The following is a 22870-nucleotide window of genomic DNA, read 5'->3' on the forward strand; positions in this document are numbered from 1 at the left end:
TGGCTTCGTCTGGTCCACTCACCACCTTGCCCATCTTATCTGCCTATCAAATGGTACCTTCAACAGGGGTGTCTTTATCGCCTTAAAAATCCAGAAGCACAGCTAAATGGCCCAACATTTTATGGCCTCAATCTGGGTTCTTGTGAGAAAGAATCCTCTCATCCTGGATTGTTTTCCTCTAGGTCAGGTGTCAGTCCTCTGATCATATAGCTGTAAGTAGTGATGGGTAGGGTGAAGGTTTGGAAACATTCAGAGATCTACCTCTGATGTTGGGGTAGTTCTCAGGGGGAATGGGTATGGGATGAATAGAGCCCCCAAATATGTCTATAATAGCATCAGATTATATTAAAGTTGTATGATAAAAATAACAGCACAAATATAAAAGGTGTGATAAGTACAAGAAACTGAAATCAGTTTATTATGTAAAAACTAACTTCCTGAAAAAGGATATGTAAAGCAAAATTTTTAATAGTACCAGAAGGGTTTATTTAAAAGAATCATCTGGGTAAATCTTTTTGAAAAGAATATTCAATAATCGTTTATTTATTGAGCACTCTTTTATTTGTATTGTCAGTTCAGGCCTCCCTGTATTAGGTATGCATATAATTGGATATGTTTACCAGGGAACTCTCCATTATTTGTGATATATTATTTGAAGATTCACTTCATAGAATTTCACATTCTGTTTTCATATTTTTAATTCATTGATTTCAGTGAATATAAAGTATTTGTCAGAATTGTATGCTCTTCTGTAGGATACTATGAAGAGGGTTTTTTGGAGGCTGATGATTTTAGTGTGTTTGGTTCAGTTAAACAGTTTCCAACTGAGTTTAAACATAAAGTAATTCTAATTATAGTGTTTTCTAGTCATATTCTGAAATTAAAATATTGAAGATATAGATTATGCTTTTATGTGATTTGTTATGAGTTGTAATATCTTGGGGTTTTAAAATAGAAGTATGTATTAATTTTTAGATGGTAGTTCTAGTGAAAATATGACTATATGTATTTATTCACTTTTCCCTCCACTTTCTTTGGAGCAGATAGTTCTTATATGCTAAGTAAGCTGTAGGTAATTTGGTGAGCTTTTTTTTTTTTAAATTGTTTTATATATATATATATATATATATATATATACACACACACACACACACCCCCCTCAAGTCTTTTGTTTTGTTAAACATGTTTTGGCATGTATCGATACTCTAATTCCAGCCCTTCTAAAATGGTTCAGTAGCTAGAATGTGTCATCTAGTCTGTATATGGAAATTAGCTTTGTTTTCTAAAATATATTGTTTCTGAAGCCACGAAACTCTACTTCACCTGATGAAGAACTCTACTTCATGGTGAAAAGAGTTTCCTAGGGCATTGTCTTTTTATGTATCATATCAGGGAAACAGTTGCCATTTGGTCCAACTGAATAAAACATTTCCAATATAGACCTCTTCCTCCCTCTTTTGTTTGTAATCATGATTTCAGCCTAGAACTTATCTTTAGCTCCTGGACCTCTTTTCAAGATGGGACAGTTTCTGAGCATCTCAGTGATTTCTCCAGGTATCTCTGCCGGATTCTGAAGGGATCAGGGAGAGCAGGAGGGATGGGCAGAAATATGGATGGACAGGGGGAGTGGAGGCAATGAGGCAGGCCCCCTTAAAATAACTTTAAAAAAAGGCATTTAAATAAACGAGCATAAAGGCGTTTAGATAAAGGCACCATTTAGAAAAATGGACTGTATAAGTGGAGAATAGACCCCCTAGATTAGTGTTTTTTCAAACTATGATGAAGGACCAGATTTAAAATTTTCTATCTGTTTGGATAAAATCTACGAGTTGAGCACATTTGTCACATACTTGGATCCCATGCTTTCAGAGCATTGTCTAATTGCTATCAAGGTTTCTAAATGGCTTCTCTCAATTCTATAGGCATTGTGGTCTGGTGTCATTTTACAGACTGACTCGAGTCTGCTGATCACATGCTGAATAGTGTTGTAGTTTCTTCATTTTGTATCCAACGTCATTGAAGCTCAGAAAAGTGAAATGATTTGCTCAATATTTTACAACTGTTCAAATATCCTTTTTTAGTTTTAGTAGGGAGCAACTCTACTCAAAAGCAAAATTTAGAGTTTTATATAAAGACAGTATTTATTACTGGTATGTAAAAATCAGAAAAATACACCTCTATAGCTGAGAAAGATTGTCAGGGACCAGATTGGGAAATGGTATGCTAAGCCATGAAAAGGAGTTTGCTTTTTATTTGGTAGATAGTGGGGAGCAAGTGCAGAATTGTATATAATGAGCAGGTTGGGTTTTAGGAAAGATAATTTTGGTGCTTACTCTCACTCTGTATATATATTTTAAAGTGAGATTATTAGAGGTTATACTTCAGCTTTGTACAGTACTTTAGTTCTAAACACTATAATTGAATGCCTTTCAATTATAAATAATAGCTTAAAAGGCAAGGGAACATAGAAATATGATGCAGTAATTGAAAAGATTTATATTTATCATGTTTTGAAACACCCTTGTCACTAAGTATTTGGTAAAAATGTATAATATTGAGGCAGTATAATACACTGTTGTGCAAAACTAAAAGGCTTGAATTGGAATCTCAGTTCTGCTATTTATTATTTTTTCCACCTTGGGCAAATTACTTAACCCCTCTGGGCCTTGGTTTTCTCATCTATGAACTGGGGATAATAATACTTTCCTTATAAGACTGTCATGAAATTAAATGACAGCCTTTCTTCTCTGTATATTTGTATGTGTGTGTATAATTATGTATATATGTAGACATATTTATTATATAATTCTTAATAATGCCGGTAAGTAATGAATGTTAAATAAATGCCTTTACTGCTGCTGCTATAGTCAATGTTGTTGTGATTAGTAGAAGTCATTTCATTAGATAAATGTTGTAAGCATGTGAGAATAATGTTACTATAATATACCAAAATGTACCAGTTATTATCTGAAAATAGCCTCTTACTAGATTTCAAATTTTATTTTTTGATCTTATTTTATGAAGACTTAAATAGTGAATTTAAGTATTTAACTGTTTTCTCTTCTATAGTTTATCAGAGAAGATATGAAATACAAAGATGCTACTAATAAACACAGCCATCTGCACAGAGAAGATAAGCATATAACTGTTGAGGATTTATGGAAACGATGGAAAACTTCGGAAGGTGAGACTACCGTAGTGATCTGGGTCCCTCACCTTCTGTCCTTCTGTCTCACTTAGCCATTGTTAATTTTCAGCATGTAAGTTAATTCATTTTACAGAAACATGTAGCGGAGCAGACTGTATCTATTATGTGCTAAGCAGGCATTGCATTAGATACTGGTATTAAAGATGAATCATACTTGGGTCCAGGCTATAAGGAGCAGATAGAGAAGAAGGAAAAGCCAAGTAAATAAATAATTATATGGAGATATATACACTAATAGAAGGATTTATGGGATATGGAGATATCTTATTGGAGGGAGTGATTAATTGGTGGTGGGGTTAGATAAGAAGGTGGTGTTTGAGATAGGTTGTGAAGGTTGATTAGGAGTTCTCTAAGGGGATAAGGAGGGAGACCATAAACCGTAGCCGCCTCATGGTTCCTTCTCCAGTTACCTGAAAATTTGCTAGATATGGAGGTGGTGTGCTTCAGGAAGAAGGTGGGCTTTCAAGCTAGCCAAATTTAAATCCTGGCCCTTCTACTTAATGGTCATTGAGACATTGGGCTCGTTATTTAATTCTCTTGCAAATGTGATTCTTATGTGACATAAGTGAGTAATACAATGAAAGTGCCTGGCATAATTCCTGATAACACCTGATAGGCACTTTTAGTAAATATTAATTTATCTTTGTAGTTATGCTGGATAAACTTAAATGTTCAGCCATGTTCAGAGTTTTGTAGGGTTTTCGATTCAGTCTCATGATAATTCATCAGTAAAATGAACATACAATATTAGCCTGTATACTGAGCATTGTAATGTGTAACTCTCTGAAGGGTGAAATGTAGGTAAGATCTTTTTGGAATGCTATAACTGTGGGAAAAGTAAAATTGTGTTATTCAGAAATTGATCCTGACCTCATACAGAAAAATTTCAACAGTGACCTGAATGCAGTTTTGTGTGTGTGTCTGTAGAGAACACTTGGTCAGGTTGCACATGGCAACAATCCAATGCAAATGAAAGCCATTTTAAAAGAGTATTAGCTTTCAGATAAATTTTGATAAATTGGAGAATTTTTTAGAATAGTATCACTGGATGCAGTTAAGTAGTGGCCAGATAGCTAATGAATGAACATGTAGATAGAAAATTATTGGTTATGTACAAAATTTTGGGACCATAATAGAAAACAAACAGCTTAGGTATTGTGCTGTTTTTAGAAAAGATAACTCATTGGGTTAAATAGTTATTATGGCATGTGACAACCATGAGGTAATCTTTCCATCCTGTTCAGCATGGATCTTATCCTACCTAAGGTCACTGTAATTTTGGGCTTTATTAATTGAATAGACATTTGGAAATTTTTGATAAATTTAGGATTTTTGTTTTCTATTATAGGATTAGTAATTTGAAGGAACTGAGGTTGTCTCAGAGGAGAGAGATAGATACAGGCATTTAATAATGCTTGTTTTCAATGGCATATAAAGAAAGCCTAACCAGAGAAAAATGATCAAGCACACATTCTTTCCGTTTAGGACAGCAAAAAAATAAATGTTACACAATAGGGAATTTGTAAGGAAAGAAATTCCTGATAATGGGAATTGTTAAATTTCTAAGGGGAAGGAGGATTACAAGTTTTCCTTTATGTAGATAATTAATATCCATAAAGCTTTTATTCTTAGTATAAAACGATAAGTGGATCTTAAATGTTGACAAAATCGTAACATTTAAAAGTATATGCTATTGGTTAAAATGAGCATGGAATAAAAAATGTGAATGGATTAGTGCGTGTTGTTTAGCATTATCAGAAGAGTAACTCAAAATTCAAGCTTTGCAGATATTAAGGTAGCATTTTTTTCCTCCTTGTGATTTTGGGCCCATGGGCTTGAGGGGATTCATTTAACTGATTCATACAGTAAATATTTCTAAATAAATGTTTATTATAAGCAAGGCATTGTCCTAGTTACTAAGGATACCCACCCAAATGAAGAATATGTTCTTTGTCCTCCTCTGTCCACAGTCTGTTTGGAGAAAGACCTATGAATAAGTAAGAGCAATCTGTAATTGAAATAGTCAAAGGCACTGATAAGTATGTCAGTCTGTCTGCAGAGGTCAAGTAGGCCAGACAGATCAAATAGGCATTTACCTTTCATCTCTTGTCACCCCTTTACTGGAAGCACTTCTGCTGGATTAATAGCTTTGAGGATACTTGCAACTGATGTAGCACATTAAAAAATACAAGGCTCTTAATATAACACATACATGTACTGTTTTATTAAATCATTTTAACACTTTCAATTTTAAACAGTACTTTTTTGTAGGAGAAGCTCTTGTTAGCCATCAAAAGAGGTACTGGATTTTCATCATCTACAGAAAGTAATTTATACAAGGGAAGACCTGTTGTTGAGGTAGAATCCACTTCAGAATGACAGATGTCATTATTGGCACCACTGACAAAAAACGTATTTTCTGTTCAAAGTTTGTTTTGTGTAGAGAATAGGTGACACAAACATGTTGCTCATTTTCTCTGTCAGCCAGTATTTGAGAGTGCCTAACATGGGTTTTTGCTAGAAAAGTAGCATGGACATTGCTCAATCGATTTGCAAATTAGGCAAACTGTTCTGTATTAATCAGAATTGATTTTTAGTCTTTCTATAAAGTATAATTCCTTTGTAATCAGATAGCTTTGTTTTTATCATAAAATTATCCTGTGAGTTCAGAATACTCACCATAAGTTGTTGATATATCTTAATTATGATCCTATGCTAGTATTTCAGTGTCTCTGTTCCCTTCATTTTAGATCTACTAAGGAGGGCTGTTTCGGTTATTGTATTAGTTTTCCTCTTTCCTATTTCTCTTTCTCTTTTATTGTTGACACTCTTCCTATTTTACTTCAGGATTCTTGAGGTTTGGAGATTTAGAATCATTGCATATACTGATTTCCCAGTATTAATTATGCTTCTTTAATTTGTGGATACTTGACTTTAAGACAACTTGTCTTCCTTTTATAGGTCTTTCTTGGTTTTATTCTGAAATACAGACCACTTCTCTGGATAGAATCAGAGACCAACTACCTGTCTCATCTCTGTTCTTTGTGACAATTTCTCTTGTGTGGAAACACATGAAATAGACACTTTGTGATCCTCATTTTTTCTCAAATAAGTTTTTTAGTATATAATTCATCATACAAATCTTTTCTTATAGTTTAAGGAAGTACTATCTAAAATTGTTTGTGAATTTCTCTTATGGTTTTCTGTACGCCTGAATTGTTCTGCATTTCTCCTCTGCTGTGTTCACAGACTCAAGGGATACCTCAGGTTTGGAGTACAGTAACAGAACCTTCTGCAGAAGGTAAAAAATAAGGGCTGCCCACTTTTCATTGTTTGTGAGGCACTATCTAGAAAACAGGAGGCTTTTTTGAACATCATATTGTTCTTTCCTCCCTTTCTACCCATTCCCTAACAGTTGGCAATCAGTTGCATATGGACATGTGTTATGTTCTGCTTTATCAGTCCTTGTTTTGGAAAGAGGGGTGTGCCAGTTTGAATGTACTATGTCCCCCCAAATGCCATTATCCTTGATGTAATCTTGTGTGGGTGGACCTATCAGTGTTAATTAGGTTGTAACTCTTTGAGTGTTTACATGAAGATGCGCCCCACACAACTGTGGGTGATGACTCTGATTGGATTGTTTCCATGGAGGTGTTGGCCTGCCCATTGGGTGGGTCTGAATTAAATTACTGGTTCACTATATAAGATCAGACAGAAGGAGTGAGCTTGCTATAGCCAAGAGGGACACTTTGAAGAAAGCACAGGAGCTGCAGATGAGAGACATTTTGAAGACGGCCGTTGAAAGCAAACTCTTGCTCTGGAAAAGCTAAGAGAGGACAAATACCCCAAGTGCAACTAAGAGTGACATTTTTGAGGAACTGTGGCCTAGAGAGGAACGTCCTGGGAGAAAGCCATTTTGAAACCAGAACTTTGGAGCAGACACCAGCCACGTACCTTCCCAGCTAACAGAGGTTTTCCGGACACCACTGGCCACTCTTGGACACTTTATGGCCTTAAGACTATAACTGTGTAACCAAATAAACCCCCTTTTATAAAAGCCAGTCCATCTCTGGTGTTTTGCATTCTGGCAGCATACTAGAACAAGGGGGTTAGTTTCTGGATATAGTTCTGGATTTTAAAATGTATGTTTATTACTGGAGATTCACTGTATTAAATTCTGCTTTAGGTAGAACAAATATTTTGGATAAGGAAATTGTTTGTATTAGTGTTTTCCTCTTCAGAAATAGTCAGTTTTAAAAAATCTTCAAAGATCTTTTTCTTTTCAAACAAGTCTTAATGCTTACTTGGGTCCTTTTTCATTCTACTTATTGTTACTTAGCAATTTAGAAGCATTTGTAATAGAAATGATACAAATTACAAATAAAATGAAAAATAAAATTGTCAAAGGTGTCAGCTAGCCTTTTAATTTCAGTATGAACTGGGCTCATTTCTAACATTTCTAAACATTTATACAATTCTGAAATGTACAAATATGTATATTACATATAAATTATATTATGTTTGTTATATTACATATATAAATATATAGCTCATTGAAAATGAATGATAAAAATAGGATAAATTACATTACTTGTCTGTTTCTCTTACACTTAAAATTCTTTTTACTTTGTGAATAATTACTCTGGATGGAATAGAACAAAAAAAGCTTATGTTTTGTCTAACTCTCAGCTGGTTTCATATTTTATTTTAAAGGTAAGAACTTCTTCATTAAGAGGTCCTCAATAAGCATTCTTCTAAAACTTGGCTCTTCTATTTCTCTCTTTGCATCAATACAAATTCTCCCAGGATGTTTAAAATGATGGACTATTTAGATACTTTTGATTTCATAGTGTTTTAAATCAGCTACTTACTTTAGTTATTACTTTGAAATCAAGGGTCTCAATGTCAGAGACACAATGAAGCATCAGATAAAGATCAGAGCCAAAATGAAGCAGCAAATGCTGGTATCTCATAGAAGGAAATTTAGTTTTTATTTCCTCATCAGTTTTTTTTTTCCTTACCATGTAATTGACTTTGAAAAGAACTATACAACAGGTGTTCATCATTAGTTGCTTATGGCTGCTGAAGGGCTATATTCCAAAACAAAATTAACAATATAAACTTGGGATTCACCTACATAAAAGTGTGATATTTGAAGGGATACTAATTGAGAGTTCACTAAGAGAAGGAAGGGGAAAGAGAATAGCCCCTTGGGGACCCCTGGCATTAGGGAAAAGCAAAAGATTAACTGATAACATAAGCAGTGGTCATCAGGGAGAGATATAGGAGGAGAATCAGAAAGGTACATTTTCAAGTCTTAGAGAGAAGAGTGTTTTCAAGAAGGAATGAATGATTATGTAATTGAAGGCACAGTCTACCCTATTGCAAAGTATCTGCCAAGAACCCTCTTGAAGAATATTTTCTTTTAGGTCTCGTTAATAAAAATAGATGTGCTCCTGAGCAGATATTTTGTGTTTATCTTGTGACTCCTGTGATTTGTTTTCTTTCTTTGCCCACTTTTGTGGCTGTTATTTAGACATGGTGTTTACCCAGCTTCTTTTTATTTATCTGGTCCATTGGCATATTTTATCTATTATTTTCTTTACATTATATGAGGTTTTGTAAGTTGTTTATGTTTTTCTTCTCTTTAATGGTGGGGGATTGGGAGGAGAGATGAAAAAGGCTAGGAGTTTGATATAGAGAAACATATATGAGAAGAACCATTTTTGGCAACAAAAAATCATCAACATTCAATAAATCAATTTAAAAATTGGTATGGGGAATTGAGAATTACATTTAAAAGATGTAAGGGAATGAGTAGATATGAAAAGAAACAAGGTAATCCCACATTTAAGGGTTAGGCAAGAAAATGGAGGGAAATTAAGTGGTTGTTACAAATGAGTAGTAAGATCAAGTAAAGAGTTTTCTTTAAAACTGGTAGATCTGATATGCTTGAAAGAAAAAGGGAAGGACTCCGACTGATACTTTTTTAAGTTGAACATTTTAAAAAAACTTTAATTCAGCAAGTACTTTTTGAATACCTACAGGTATAAGAGGTGATCTTATTACATTTTTCCATCTAATGCCACCATCTATTTCTTCCTGGATAATTGTGTTGGTTTATGGATTGAAAAGATTTTGTTAAACTAACAAAAAAAAATGAATTTAACCTAAGACCATCAAGGAACTTATTGACAGAATAATTCTTCATTGCAGGATTGCACTGGCTTAAAGGCATGTTGCTAACCATTTCAAAGCCTTCTTAGATTTCACTTCCTATGAAGAATTTGAATGGCAATCCCTGTTAAACAGTGCCTTGAACTTTATAGAAGGGGATGAAGGTGGGATGAACAAGGGGGAATGGAGGAGTGAGCAATTAGAGAGAGGAGGCCGGAGAAATTCCATAACATTTAATTTACCTATGCATTTGCTTGGTTTGTTTCTGAATTAAATATTGTAAGCCTATAGAACTTCTAACATCATCATTTTTCCATGTTCTGACCAGTACCAAATATTTTGTGGCAGGATTTTAATGATAGTACTACAGCTCTACTACAATGAATAATAATAGGTTTCTGAGTACTAGCTGCAAACCCAGTGATCCAGAGCCTGTGACCTTAGCCAAGGTAAGAATATCCCAGATTGCAGTGTGAGATAGTTGAAGATTGATCTGCTTTGGTAGTTGTCTAAATGTTTATCATCTGTTTTTAAAGAGCATGCTCAATTGCATGAATCTGACCATGACATTAGACTGCATTCTCTTTTAGATACGTAATTGGGAGCTTTTGAAAGAGGGAAGGTTAAGTTTTAATTTAGTGAATATGTTTTAGGACTATGTTTAGATTCTTTGAGTGGCTTATAAGAATGCCCCAAAAGTGTTTACTCTAGTTTTTAATATAACCTGCACTCTGTTAAACATTGGAGGCTGTATTTATTACAAAACCTAAATGCTTAATAAATTCCTTTGCATAACTGACTGTTCCACATGCTTTGTTGATTGGCTTGAAATCAAAGAATATTATGTCTTTTTTACTACAGAGCTTTGCTTTAAAATTTGAGCAATTCATCTGTTTCAGTACGTCTCTTTTTAGTGGTAGAGGATAAAGGGAGAGACTCATTTCAAGTAATGGAAAGTTTGTTGTAAGGATACTCTATCAGGCAAGGATTTGATTGATTGCAAGGAATCACGTTCACTTGCTCCACGCATTCATTAAATCATCAAAAATTTTGGTATACTTTCTGTGATACAGGCACTAGGCTTTGGGGATAGAGCACTGAACAAAATAGATTTAAATAGATTTCCTGTCCTCATGGAGCTACTGTTCTTTTAGGGAGGGAGATGATGAACAAATTTGCATGTGTGCATGTAGATCTTACCCATTCACCCAGCTCCTGGTAAAGAGAAGGATGTGATAAAAATAAAGTAGGGTAACAGAATGGTCAGTGACCAGGTAGGGGTGAGGGCTATTTAAATAATCCAATCAAGGAAGAGCTCCCCAAAGAAGTGATATTTGGTTTTAGACTGGAGTGATGACAGAGTGAGCAAGGGAATATCTGGGTGAAGTATGTTCCATGTTTAGGGATCAGCAAGGTTAAGTCTCTGAGATAGAAAGACCTCAAAATGTTCAGCGGACTGTAAGAAGGCTAATGTAGATAGATGGCAGAGAAAGATGGGAGAGTGGAAGAAGACACACAAGGTCAGGGAGGTCGACGGGCCAGATGTCATAATAACTTGTAGGGCATGGTAAGGAGTTGGGGGTTTTTTGTAAATATAATGGAAATATAGAGGTGTGATTTATGTTTTGAAAAGATTATTGTGGTTACTGTGAAGAAGGTGACTTAGGCTAGGAAGGTAGGAGGGAGAGCTGATTCATAATATGTTGTGAAGAAATAACTGATGGGATTTGCTGGTGGATCAGATTCAAGGAACTGGGGTGGGGTGGGGACAAGACTCAAGGGATAAAAATAACCTCTAAGTTTTGGGACTGAACAGCTGAGTGACAATTTATGCCATTTACTGAGATAGACAAAACTGTGGGGATAGGGGAATGGTAGAGTCGGGGAATCAAAGTTCACTTTTGGTTGTATTAAGTTTGATATGTTTGTTAGTCAACCAAGTGGGGAAAAAGTTGGCCATATAATTCTGGAGTTCAGGGCAGAGGTCACAATTTGAGAATCATCAGTGGAAAGATGATATTTAAAAGCAGCAACCCTGGATAGGATCATCCAGGAAGAGAGTTTAGATTGTGCATTGTTAACGGGGATGATATATCCTGCCACGGGGGCAAACGTTGGTTATGGCGGGGGCAAAAAAGTCTTAGACATTGCAATGGCCAAAGGGCCACAGTATATAAGTACATATATAATGTACTTGGGGTATTAAAATTTCTTGGGGAGGTGTTGTTTAAGGGGAAAATGTCCAAAATAATAGGAGAGCAAAATGAGGAAAAAAAGAAAAGCTTGAAAAACACTAATTGAGATCATTACGAAGAGGTGGAGGACTGAGTGTTGAAAGGTTTGGAAGCAGAAGAGGAGCCAGGAAAGAACACTGAGAAGGAGTGACCAGTGAGATATGAGAAGAACCAGAAGAATGTGGGGCCCTGGAGGCCCAGTGAAGAAAGTGTTTCATAAAAGAGGAAACAGTCAGCAATCAGAGGTTTTGAGTGAGATGAAGACAGCTCACCATTGAATTGACATACTTGAGTTTGAAGTTGTTGGTGATCTTGACCAAAGCAGTTTCATTGTAGTGGTAGAGGTGAAAGTCTGATTGCAGTAGATTAAAGAGGAAGTGAAGTCAGTAAATTTCATTGGCTTTCAAAAGGAAAAGTAGAGAAAGGGGACTGTAATACCTGAAAGCATTTATGATGTGAAGGAAGTTTTTAATTTTTCATTTTGTGGGTTTTTTTCATGTTTATATATTAAGGGAATGACCTAGTTGAAGAATATTTGATACAGGAGAAACTCAAACTACCTTAATTAAGAAACTGTCATTTAATGGGGAAGTGCAGGTGTGTATTCAGGGACTTAATCAACCTTGGCTACCTGTCTGTCTTTCTGTTTCTTTCTGGATACTGATTTTATTTTATCCTACTGCTTTTCCTAGAGGCCATGTCTGTGGCTTCTGGCTGTTGTAGGCTTACATTTTCCAAGGATCAGGACCAAAGAGGAACAGGAGTCTTCCCTGCTTACTCCAGTTAGAAAAATTATAGTAAGTAACTAACTGGCTTACTGTGGCCAAACCTTGACCAGTCACTGTGACCTTCAGGTTGGGGTGCTGTGATTACCCCTGTGATCAGTAGCCTAGCCTGAGAAGAAGGTAGAGAAGGGGTATTCAGCAGGCAACTACTGCCGATTGATCAGCAAGGGGAACCGGATTTGCAGAAGAGCAAGTAGAAGTAAAGGGTTATTCTGGATCCAGGGTTTTGCTGTGTATCTTATGATATAAAATCTCTAGCTACTCCGTCAAAACCCTCAGGTGAGTCCTTGACACTGGCAGTCAAGTACTTTTGTACTATAAACCTTTGGTCTTGCTCTGAGGTTTATGACAATTAGGGTTTATTGTTTCCCAAATATGGTTGTTTTACTAAATCCCATTTGGTATTTTAATGACATGAGCTTATATAATTCTCACCACTGGAAGTTCCGTCAGAAATTTTTGTGACTCCTCTCCTCTTTCCAAAATCTTGCTACTACAGACTTTCATTACTGCATGCACTTTTTACTTTGACAAAGTAAAAGCAGGGCTGAAATTACCTAGGATCACCAGACACGTCTACATTGTGAAAGAAGGCAGCATAAATGTTTTTAAAGGCATCATTGGTAGAGCAGAAAAGTGAAATTGAGGTGGTGAAAGCTAGGCACTGTTCTCTGTGTTAGTTTGGAAATCTTGAAAAAAAGATGTCCTCCAAATACCTGTAAACTAAGACATTAGCTGGTTCTCAGGACATGACCTTAATGTCCCCAATAGTATTTATCACACTTTAGTAATGTCCAAGGGTACCAGCTATAGTTGCAAACCACTCTTATACTTTACGGTTAAAGATAGGAATGTGTAAAGTTTTTGCTGTGCTGTTTTTTTCTTGATGTCCTAGAGTTCTTGTTTGCAAATTTTTGCCGAATAAGGCCTCCTCTTCAGGAAAAAGGAATAAATAAAACATTAGAGAGTCAATAAGTATATTAAAGTTTATAAAGCCATCCAGAAAATTGGCTAGAAGGGTATGCCTTTATGAAATTATAAATATTTATAGGTAATATCTCGGTATTACTGAATCTAGGAAAAGAAATACTTTTATGTGACTTAGGCTACTATATAAAATGGTCGTTTTATACTTTACAGCAGTCTTAATTTTCTATATTTTCTAATGAAAGATTGGGGTAGTATTTTTTCAAAAATTAATTGATGTCATTTGAACATTTTTCTCTTCTTTACATTAATAGGAAGGAAATATCAGAATTCTCTGAGTAATACCAAATTGGTACAGTGTTTATATTAGTACCATTGGTGTAGACTGAAGGCATGTATAAACTACAAATAGGTTTTGTATTTGTCTTCTAGAATATAAGAATTTGTTTATTTTGCAAGTAAGCTGGTTAGGCAGCATTTAGACCACTTTTATCATTTTTGGTTTGTTGACACGTCCATTAAAATAAATAATCATTATTTCCTAGACAATATAGTATTTGTTTGCATAGAATAATTAAATGTAAAAAAAGGACAGTTAATAATTTAAGAAGGACTTTGAATTTAGTTATTTGGTAATAACTTGTTGGTTTATCTCCAATACTATTTCACCCGAGTCAGCAGAGTTACATATTCCCCTTCAGCTGGGACCTGAAAATAAAAAAAGTTAAAAGAGCATTTCCAGATTTGGAAAATAAGTCAGTTGCAAGAGAGCAAAGTAACACAATGGAATAGAACTGGTAATTATTGAATAGATAGTTGGAAAAGGTAAAAATAGCATAAAACAAATAGAGAGGGGACTTTTTCAACTCCAACCCATAAAAGTTATGAAATGGTGAAGTTTAAATATTTTAGTAGTTTAAACCAGTGTAATCACCATGTTCCTAAAAAGACTACTGAAATTTCAGGATATTCCCAAATCAACCAAAGTCAAGAAGAGAATCAGTTTTCTCTTGAAGTCTGTTTTTTTAAAGGTATCATAGATATTTTTACAGTGATTTATTAGTAGTTATTTGCTGGCTAAACAACCTAAGACCATTTTAGAAGCTTTCAAGTATTTCAAGGATGTTGTCTTTTCTACCTAGTGTAAATGAATACTGAATAACAAGTTAACTATGGGTTCTGAGGCTTTGTAATCACCGATGCCTCTCATTCTTTAAACACTGATACCTTGAGAAATCTCCAACTTAAAACTATCCTTTTCTGGAGAGCAATATCCCAGGTGAATAAGAATGTGGAGCTTGACTGCTTGGATGTAAGTCTCTTTGTAACACTTGGGTGAGTAACTTAATCTCTCAGTCCCTAACTTTTCCAACCTATACAATGTGGATAATAATTTTACCCATCTCAGAGGGTTGTGTTGATGATTGAATGAGTTAATGAATTTAAAAAGCTTAGAACAGTACTTGGTAGCTAATAAGGTTTACTATCACCGTTAGTGTTGCCAAAAAGATTGTCATACTTTCTTGAAGAAGGTCACAAGCTTCAAAGCTGTAGAGAAGCTAGCAATTAATAGTACTCTCTACCTATATAATTGAAGAAGAATCAAAAGATTTTTTAAATGTTAACTTCTTAACTGTAAGAAATTTCAAATTTAGGAGTAGGTTTCCAGACCAGAACAAAAAACTCCCATATACACTTTGTCCAGAGACCCCCCCCTTCTAATTTTACCATTTGCACTATTAATGATATAGCCCAAGAATCCAGGGCTTTCTCTGTAGACTTTAAATCTAGAACATTTAGTGTTTCCTGGAATTTTATGACCATGGGCTATAATCTTAAAAAATGTCAGTCATTTTTGTAGAATATATCTCAGTTAGGGTTTGTTTGATGTTTCCATGTGATTAGACCCAGGTTATGTATTTTGAGCTGGAAAGTCACAGAAGTGATGCTGTGTCCTTTTCATTACATCCTATTGGTGGCACGTGGTGGTAACTTGGATCACTTGATTTAAAATAGTGTCTGCTTGTTTTCTGTAACTGTCAGGTTACTTTCCCCCTTCTGTAACTAACAAGTATTTTGTGAAGAGATACTCTGAGACCATGTAAAATCAAATTCCTCATTTAACTTTTACTACTTCTTTTAGTATCCATGTATGTTAATTGCTTGAACTAATTATTACTTGGTGGTTGCCGTATGGTATACTTTCTAATTCCATCATTCCGTCTTCTTATTGGCATTCTGCTGTAGGAAGAGATTGAAACAGAGTGTATTATCAATACCTGGTCCTGTGAAGATGGCAGAAGATAACAGACATATCTTAAAAATAGAAATTGGAGGAATATTGAATGTCCAAGTCTTATGACTGTTCTGAAGATTGATTTGCATGTATTCATTTATATCAGTGTGGACCCTGGACTCCTGTTTTATTCAGTGGGTTGTAAAATATTTCAAATTGTCCCAAATTTGGCTAGTGGATTTCTCTCAAGCTGGCTTCTGTGGCTTTTTGTATGTTTCCATTATTGAGTACTTTCGTACTTTCTGGCACAAAAAGATGTTCCAGGCTCATTTTGTTCTTTCTTTCCCCAGCCCTGAAAACTACCATTTCTTCAGAGTCCTGTTGACTTTTAGTTGAGAGTGGTTTTTAGAAACTGAGACCTGCATTACTGGGATGTTGTTCACAAGCTTTTTCTTTGGACAGAATTGGGAAACACACACACACACATTTATATTTTTTATTATATATATTAAATACCATGAGTTCACACTGATTTCCCCAATTTCAGTCCAAAACTACAGGGTTAATTTTAGCTTAATCCCTTTCTCTATTTGTTCCTCCCTTCACTGACAGTGAGAACCCTGGTTTCTGTTATCTTTAGTATATTTACTTATTTGCTCAGTTGCCCCGTAGGTAGCCAGTCTCCTGACCCGTTAGGTTGGGTCCCTGTTTGGGAGCCTGCCCCTTGTGTAAATGCAGCTAATAGTATTTGTGAGATGTTAGATATTAAACTGCTAAATGTACTAGGAAAAATCATACATAGTTGGAGATTAGAGAGACATTTCCTGAGTAAAATTACACTGAAAATGCTTCTATCATTGGAATTGGTGAAGTTTTCTATTCATAAGAAACCAGCAGGTTTACAAGTTTTGAATGCAGTGATTCTTCTTACCTGGAGATTATGATAACTAACAGTGAAAGGTCAATTTTTAGCTGGCCTTTAATACCCTTTAGAAAGAAAGTATTTGGTAAATGTGTTTTTGTCTTCATTTTATGTTAAGCTCCCTCCAAAGTGAATACATTTTCTTAGAATATTGATCTTTCTGCTAGTCTTGGTGATAATTTCTTGACTCTGATGTTTACACTTATTTTATCCAGTGCCCAGTAGTAATTACTGTGCATTCAGTAAATATTTGCTGAAAGAATGAATCCCAAGTTGCCTTTACAGAACATCTTGTGAGGAGACTTTCAAATTCTAAGAAAATAAACAGAGCAGTTTTTTGTAATTTTAATAGAAAGTTAATGCAAACATTTGTAAAGCTGTAATTTAGAAGTAGATTTTTTTTTTTTTGCTAAGCATATTTGATGGAAAGGAACATCACTCCATTTTATGATGCTTAGTTACACTTTCAAAAAAGTTCATTGCTTTAGATAGAAATGCCACTAAAAGTAGTGAATGATGGGAGCATGTATGTTCCTGACAGCCTTGGTTGGTGCAATCATTTTGTCATCCGTCCACTTACCCAACTACTGGTTCCAGCTACCTGCCTTTTCATGTTTGTTTAGCGCCTGCTACAGTTTTGGAATTGTTTAAGATGTTGGGAATATGGAAATGAATAAAAAACATTGTCTGCCCGTAAAGAACTTAGCTTCATTTGTTGTTAAATACACTTTTTATTCTCGGTTCATTGTTTGTTTATTTTTAAAGAACACTGTGTGTGAAATGGAAGAAAAAATAACCAGAGATCCAGCCATTCTGTCCTTAGGTTGCTGTCTCCAATGGCACCCATAATGAGGTATTTAGGGAAACTTAATTAAATACTAGTTCCCATATGGCCATTGAGTCCACTGGTTTTGTTGAATCATTTATGAAGGAAACACATTCCTTGAATTTCCCTTAATTAATAAAATTTCTGATCATATACTTCATTATTTTATTATGATAGTGTTTGTAGAGCACTTTACCATACATAAGAGTCATTTCCACATATATTTTGTCAGTTAATCTTCAGAACAGTCATAGATTTTGAGACTTAGTATTTCTCCACTTTCTGTTTTCAAGATATGTTTTTATCTCCCACTGTCTTCACAGAACAAGGTGTTGGTAACACATCGGTTTAAATAGTACAATTTCTGTTTATGGTAGAAAAGGTAATGACGTTTCTCTTAGTACCCTTGGGTTGCAGTTGAAGAGAGAACACCCTGGTAATTTTTAAGTTCTGTCTGTTCAGGCATTTACCAACATTTACTTCATGCTTCTAAAAACTGCATGCACTTCTTGCATGTTGAAGGGTAAAAAACTCAATGAGAGAAAGTGTGTATCTAATCCTCTAACTACTAATGTCTGAACTTCCCAAATCAGAGGGTGTAGCTTTTAGGTGTCCAAATATAGCATGTTGCAGGAATTTAGTCCATGTTACAAAGGCATGCCCGCTGACCAGTGTGCGAATGAGAAGCTTACATTCTGGCACTGTTCTGAAGATAAGCCTGTCTTGACTGGGCTGAGCAGCTGATGATCATCTAAAGGCTCACTCAAAAGTGACAACACAAAGTCTAGATAACTGGTTGAGTGAAGATGAAAATGTGGCAGACCACAAACTTCTTTAGCCTTTAGATTTTAAAAAAGTTGTTTTCTTCCATGTTTATATCCATTTAAAGTTGCTTTTCATTATTGAAGCCTTGCTATATCAAATCTTAGGTTGATTGCATCTCCCTGTGATAAGTTGTGTTATCACCTCTCTGTCAGTGAAAAGAGAACTGCTGAAGCTTTTATAATTTGAAATTCACAGTTGAAATTGAGTTTAAAAGTTGTGATAGTACTGTACACACCTATATTGTTTTGGAATCTAGTACTTCATATAAACATGCCAACAATTCATATGTTTTGTGAACTGCTGATAGGTTTTAGCTTAGCTTATATATCAGAGATGGTTCAAAATATAGAACTTCTTTTTATAACCATTCTATATGATGAATTTTAAATACGGTGCTATTGTTAACAGTGTTTATTCTTTTTTCCTCCTCCCTGACCCCTTTATCAAACCTTTTAGAATTTATAAAGGTATTTTCATTTTTTAATAGAAAGTAGTTTCAGCTATATTATGTCAGAAGTTGCTTATTATCTAAAATACATTAATTTGCCCGAAGAAATTATGCCACTTGCTTTTTTTTTTAATTGATTTTATTTTGAAATAAATTCAAACTTACAGGAACAGTTGCGAAAACAATACAAACCCCATACACAGAACTCCAGCATACCCCGACCCCCCTCTCCTGATACCCCTGATCCACCAACTTTAACATCCTGTCACACCGTTTCTCTTTCCCTCCCTCCCTCCTTATCATCCATCATCTATTGCTCTGTCTTCTGAGCATATGAGAGCAAGCTGCACACATCCTTGAACAAACAATATAATTCACATATACATCTTTTATGCAATCCCATTCAATGCAGCTAAGAAGTTCAAGAAATTCAACATTGATACAAAGCTTACATTCTATATTTCCTTTTTTTCCTTTCTTACGTCCCAACTGTGTCCCTTTGAGCCTCCTCTCCTCCATCCTCAGATCCCATCCAGGATCATCCTTGGCATTTAATTGTCATCATCTGTTTAGACTGTCTTTTTTTTTTTCAATTGTGGAAACATATATACAGCCTAAATTTTCCCATTCCAACCCCTCCCCAGCAGTCCATTAGTGGGACTAATCACCTTTAGAATGTTGCAATGCTATCACCTTCCCACCATCCATTATTAGAAATTTCCCTTCACCCCCAAAAGAAATCCTATAGTCATTTCTTATTAACTCCCTATTGCCCCTTCCCCTGCTTCTCATAACCCATACTCTACTTTTCATCTCTGTGGTTATATTCTCTGATACTTTCTTTGTATTTACAGTGGGGCTTAAATTTAAAATCTTAAATCTTAACAATCTTGTTTTTCTTTGATACCAACTTAACTTCAATAGGACACATAACCTATGTTCCTATACTCCTCCATTCCCCCACCTTTATGTAGTTCTTGTCAAAAATTACATATTTTACATTGAGTCCAAAACCACTGATTTATCATTACCGTTTATGTATTTTAGATCCCATAGGAAGTAAATAGTGGAGTTACAAATCAAAAATACAGTAGTATTGGTATTTATATTTACCATGTGATCTTTACTGGAAATCTGTATTTCTTCATGTGGTTTCAGTCAATTGTTTAGTGTCCCTTCCTTTCAGCCTGCTCGGTTCCCTTTAGCATTTCTTATAGGACTGATCTACTGGTGATGAAGTCCCTCAGCTTTTGATTAACCAGGAATATTTTCATCTCCCCCTCATTTTTACCCTTCAGTTGTTTGTGGATTTTCCAAGTCTCTGATGGTTATTGACTTCTATTTGTATTCCATTGTGGTCAGAGAATGTGCTTTGAATAAATTCATTTTTTTAAAAAATTTATTGAGGCTTGTTTTATGTCCCAGCCTTTGGTCTCTTCTGGAGAAAGATCTGTGATTACTAGAGAAGAATGTGTGTCCTGGTGATTTGGGGTGTAATGTTCTATATATGTCTGTTAAATTTCTCTATGTCTCCTTCTCCTTTCTTTGTTTCTCTGTCAGTAGGGCTCCCTTTAGTAGCTGAAGTAGGCAGGTCTTTTATTAGCAAAATCTCTCAGCATTTGTTTGTGTGTGAAAAATTTAAGCTCTCCCTCAAATTTGAAGGAGAGTTTTGCTGGATAAAGTGTTCTTGGTTGGAAATTTTTCTCTCTTAGAATTTTAAATATGTAATGCCACTGCCTTCTTGCCTCCATGGTGGCCACTGAGTAGTCACTACTTAGTCTTATGTTGTCTCCTTTGTATGTGGTGAATTGCTTTTCTCTTGCTGCTTTCAGAACTTGCTCCTCTTCAGTATTTGACAGTCTGATCAGAATATGTCTTGGAGTGGGTTTATTTGGATTTATTCTATTTGGAGTTCGCTGGACATTTATACTTTGTGTATTTATATTGTGTAGAAGGTTTGAGAAGTTTTCCCCAACAATTTCTTTGAATACTCTTTCTAGACTTTTGCCCTCCTCTTCCCCTTCTGGGGCATCAATGAGTCTTAAATTTGGTTGTTTTATTTTATCTATTGTATCCCTGAGATCCATTTCGATTTTTTCTATTTTTTCCCCCATTCTGTCTTTTGTACTTTCTCTGTGGTCCTCGAGGACACTGAGTCGTCTTTCAACTTCCTCTAATCTTGTATTATGAGTATCCAGAGTCTTTTTAATTTTCTTTTTTCTTTTCTTAGTTTCTTTTTCCATGAGATCTTCTATTTTTTTATTTACTCTTGCAATTTCTTCTTTATGCTCTTCTAGGGTCTTCTTTATGTCCTTTATATCCTGTGCCATGCTCTTCTTCATGTCCTTTATATCCTGTGCCATGCTCTCATTGTTTGCCCTTAATTCTTTGATTAATTGCGTCAAGTACTGTGTGTCTTCTGATCTTTTGATTTGGGTGTTTGGGTTTGGGTTCTCCATGTCCTTTGGTTTTATCATATGCTTTAAGATTTTTTGTTGTTTTTGGCCTCTTGGCATTTGCTTTACTTGATAGGGTTCTTTCCGAATATAAAAAAGACCGATCTGTAAGACAGATCTACAGCTTGGTGGCGTACATGTTCTCTAACTAACCAGATGGCGTCTGTGAGTCTCCTATTCCCCTCAAGTCAGTTCTCCCCAACTTTGTCTTTGTGGTGTGTGGGGATCTGATTCTTGTCGGGTTCAACTGGTGCACTAAGTTTGGGTGTGTTGTTGGTGCTGTCCGCCCTGAATGTGGGCCATGTGTCTGGGTGGTTAGGGAGGCAGGGGAGCTTTAGTAGTCAGACCTCCCAGGTGTTCCCGGAGGTTTAAGGCCGTTTCAAGAGTCTAAGCCTTCATTTCAGTCTTGTCTCAGATTGTCTCTGCCGCTGACCTACAAGTCCCCGGCATTTGTGTAGGGTCCCTGGGATTTCCAAGCAGGTACCTGCTCTCAGCCGTGCTCTTCCAGGACCTCTGCTGAGGGAAGGCCGTGCCATGTCACAAGTGCCCGCCAGCCCGCCAGGGAAGCCCTGGGCCACCAGGCCGTGCAAGGGCACTCCCAGTCCTCTGCAAAGATGGCTGAATGGGGCATGTTAATCTCCCCTTCGTCGCCCAGCTCTGCCTTCCCAGCGCCGGGACAACCAGATGTGGGTGCACCAAAGGCCGCTGTCCACGACTGATATTGTGGCGTATGCGCGGTGCTGCGGGAAAAACTCCGCGTCTCTCTGGGTTTCTTGGTGCGGCTCTGGGCTGTGGTTCGGGCCTGGGCAGGAGCATCCCCCGCCCACCGGGGAGATGGCTGCAAGGGGCACTGGTTTCTTTTGGCTCCCCTCTGCCCCCCTGGCCCTGAGGCAGTCAGCAGTGTGCTATCCTCCATGCCAGACACCAAGAGGTTGGCACAGTCCACTCCTGCCATGATTCACTGTGCGGTTCTCACTGTCTTAACCACGGCCACTCCCGGTTTTTTTTTAAAGAAACTATCCATCTTCAAATGCCAGCCCATGGTTTCCCCACACCGCAACGCAGCCGCTGGACTTTCAGCCAGCTCACTCACTTGTTTCAGAATGCAGATTCCCGGTTTCACCAAGTGCGCAGTCCCTGTGGATTTAGCAGACCTTGTCTGGCTGGTGCTTCTCTGGGAACTGGTGTTCTGGGTCACTTTCTGGCTTTTATCTAGTATTTTTCACGGAGGTGTTTTTTTGCCCTGTCTCACCTAGCTGCCATCTTAGGTTCTCCTTTTGGGCCTGCCACTTGCTTTCTTAACGTTAAGAAAAACATTACAAATGTTTTTTATCATAAATTTAGAATATAGCAGTTTTTAAGAAGTAGTAGGAAAGCTATTAAAAAATGAAGTGCAGAATACATGTAATGTATCTGTCTGTTATAGCTGTTATACAGCCAACGGTGAATCTGGCTATGTTTTGAAATTTCTTCAGAATACAGAGGAGGGGAGGTAGAGGACTATAATTGGTTAAGAGTTGGGGCTTTTGGGTTAGCAGACCTGGTTTTGAATCTATACTAATTATTTGGTGCATGAATTTGGACAAGTTACTTAAACTCTGAGCTCCAGTTTCCTGATCTGTGAACCAAGGATGATAATATTACTTCTAATACCTGCTTCATAGGGTTGTGAGAAGATTTCATGAAATATTTCATGTAAAGCATTTGACATAGTAACTGGAAATTGCCAAGTGCTCATAAAGTGTTAGCTACTACCATTAAAATGTGTACATGTGCACAGGTGTTTTGTAATTATAAATTAGATTTTTTTCCCCACAGTATTTAGG

At 36.2% G+C, this 22870-nt stretch overlaps 1 protein-coding gene across 1 annotated transcript in view; it reads left to right on the top strand.

Annotated features, from left to right (window-relative positions):
* STIM2 (stromal interaction molecule 2) overlaps window positions 1–22870 on the top strand; it is a 164754-nt gene that overhangs the window by 100133 nt on the left and 41751 nt on the right. Inside the window, 1 exon segment of the mRNA XM_037829535.1 lies at window positions 3070–3184. Coding sequence (XP_037685463.1) covers window positions 3070–3184 — 115 coding nt within the window.

The sequence above is a fragment of the Choloepus didactylus genome, chromosome 3, assembly GCF_015220235.1.
Source record: "Choloepus didactylus isolate mChoDid1 chromosome 3, mChoDid1.pri, whole genome shotgun sequence".
Classification (NCBI taxonomy): domain Eukaryota; kingdom Metazoa; phylum Chordata; class Mammalia; order Pilosa; family Megalonychidae; genus Choloepus; species Choloepus didactylus.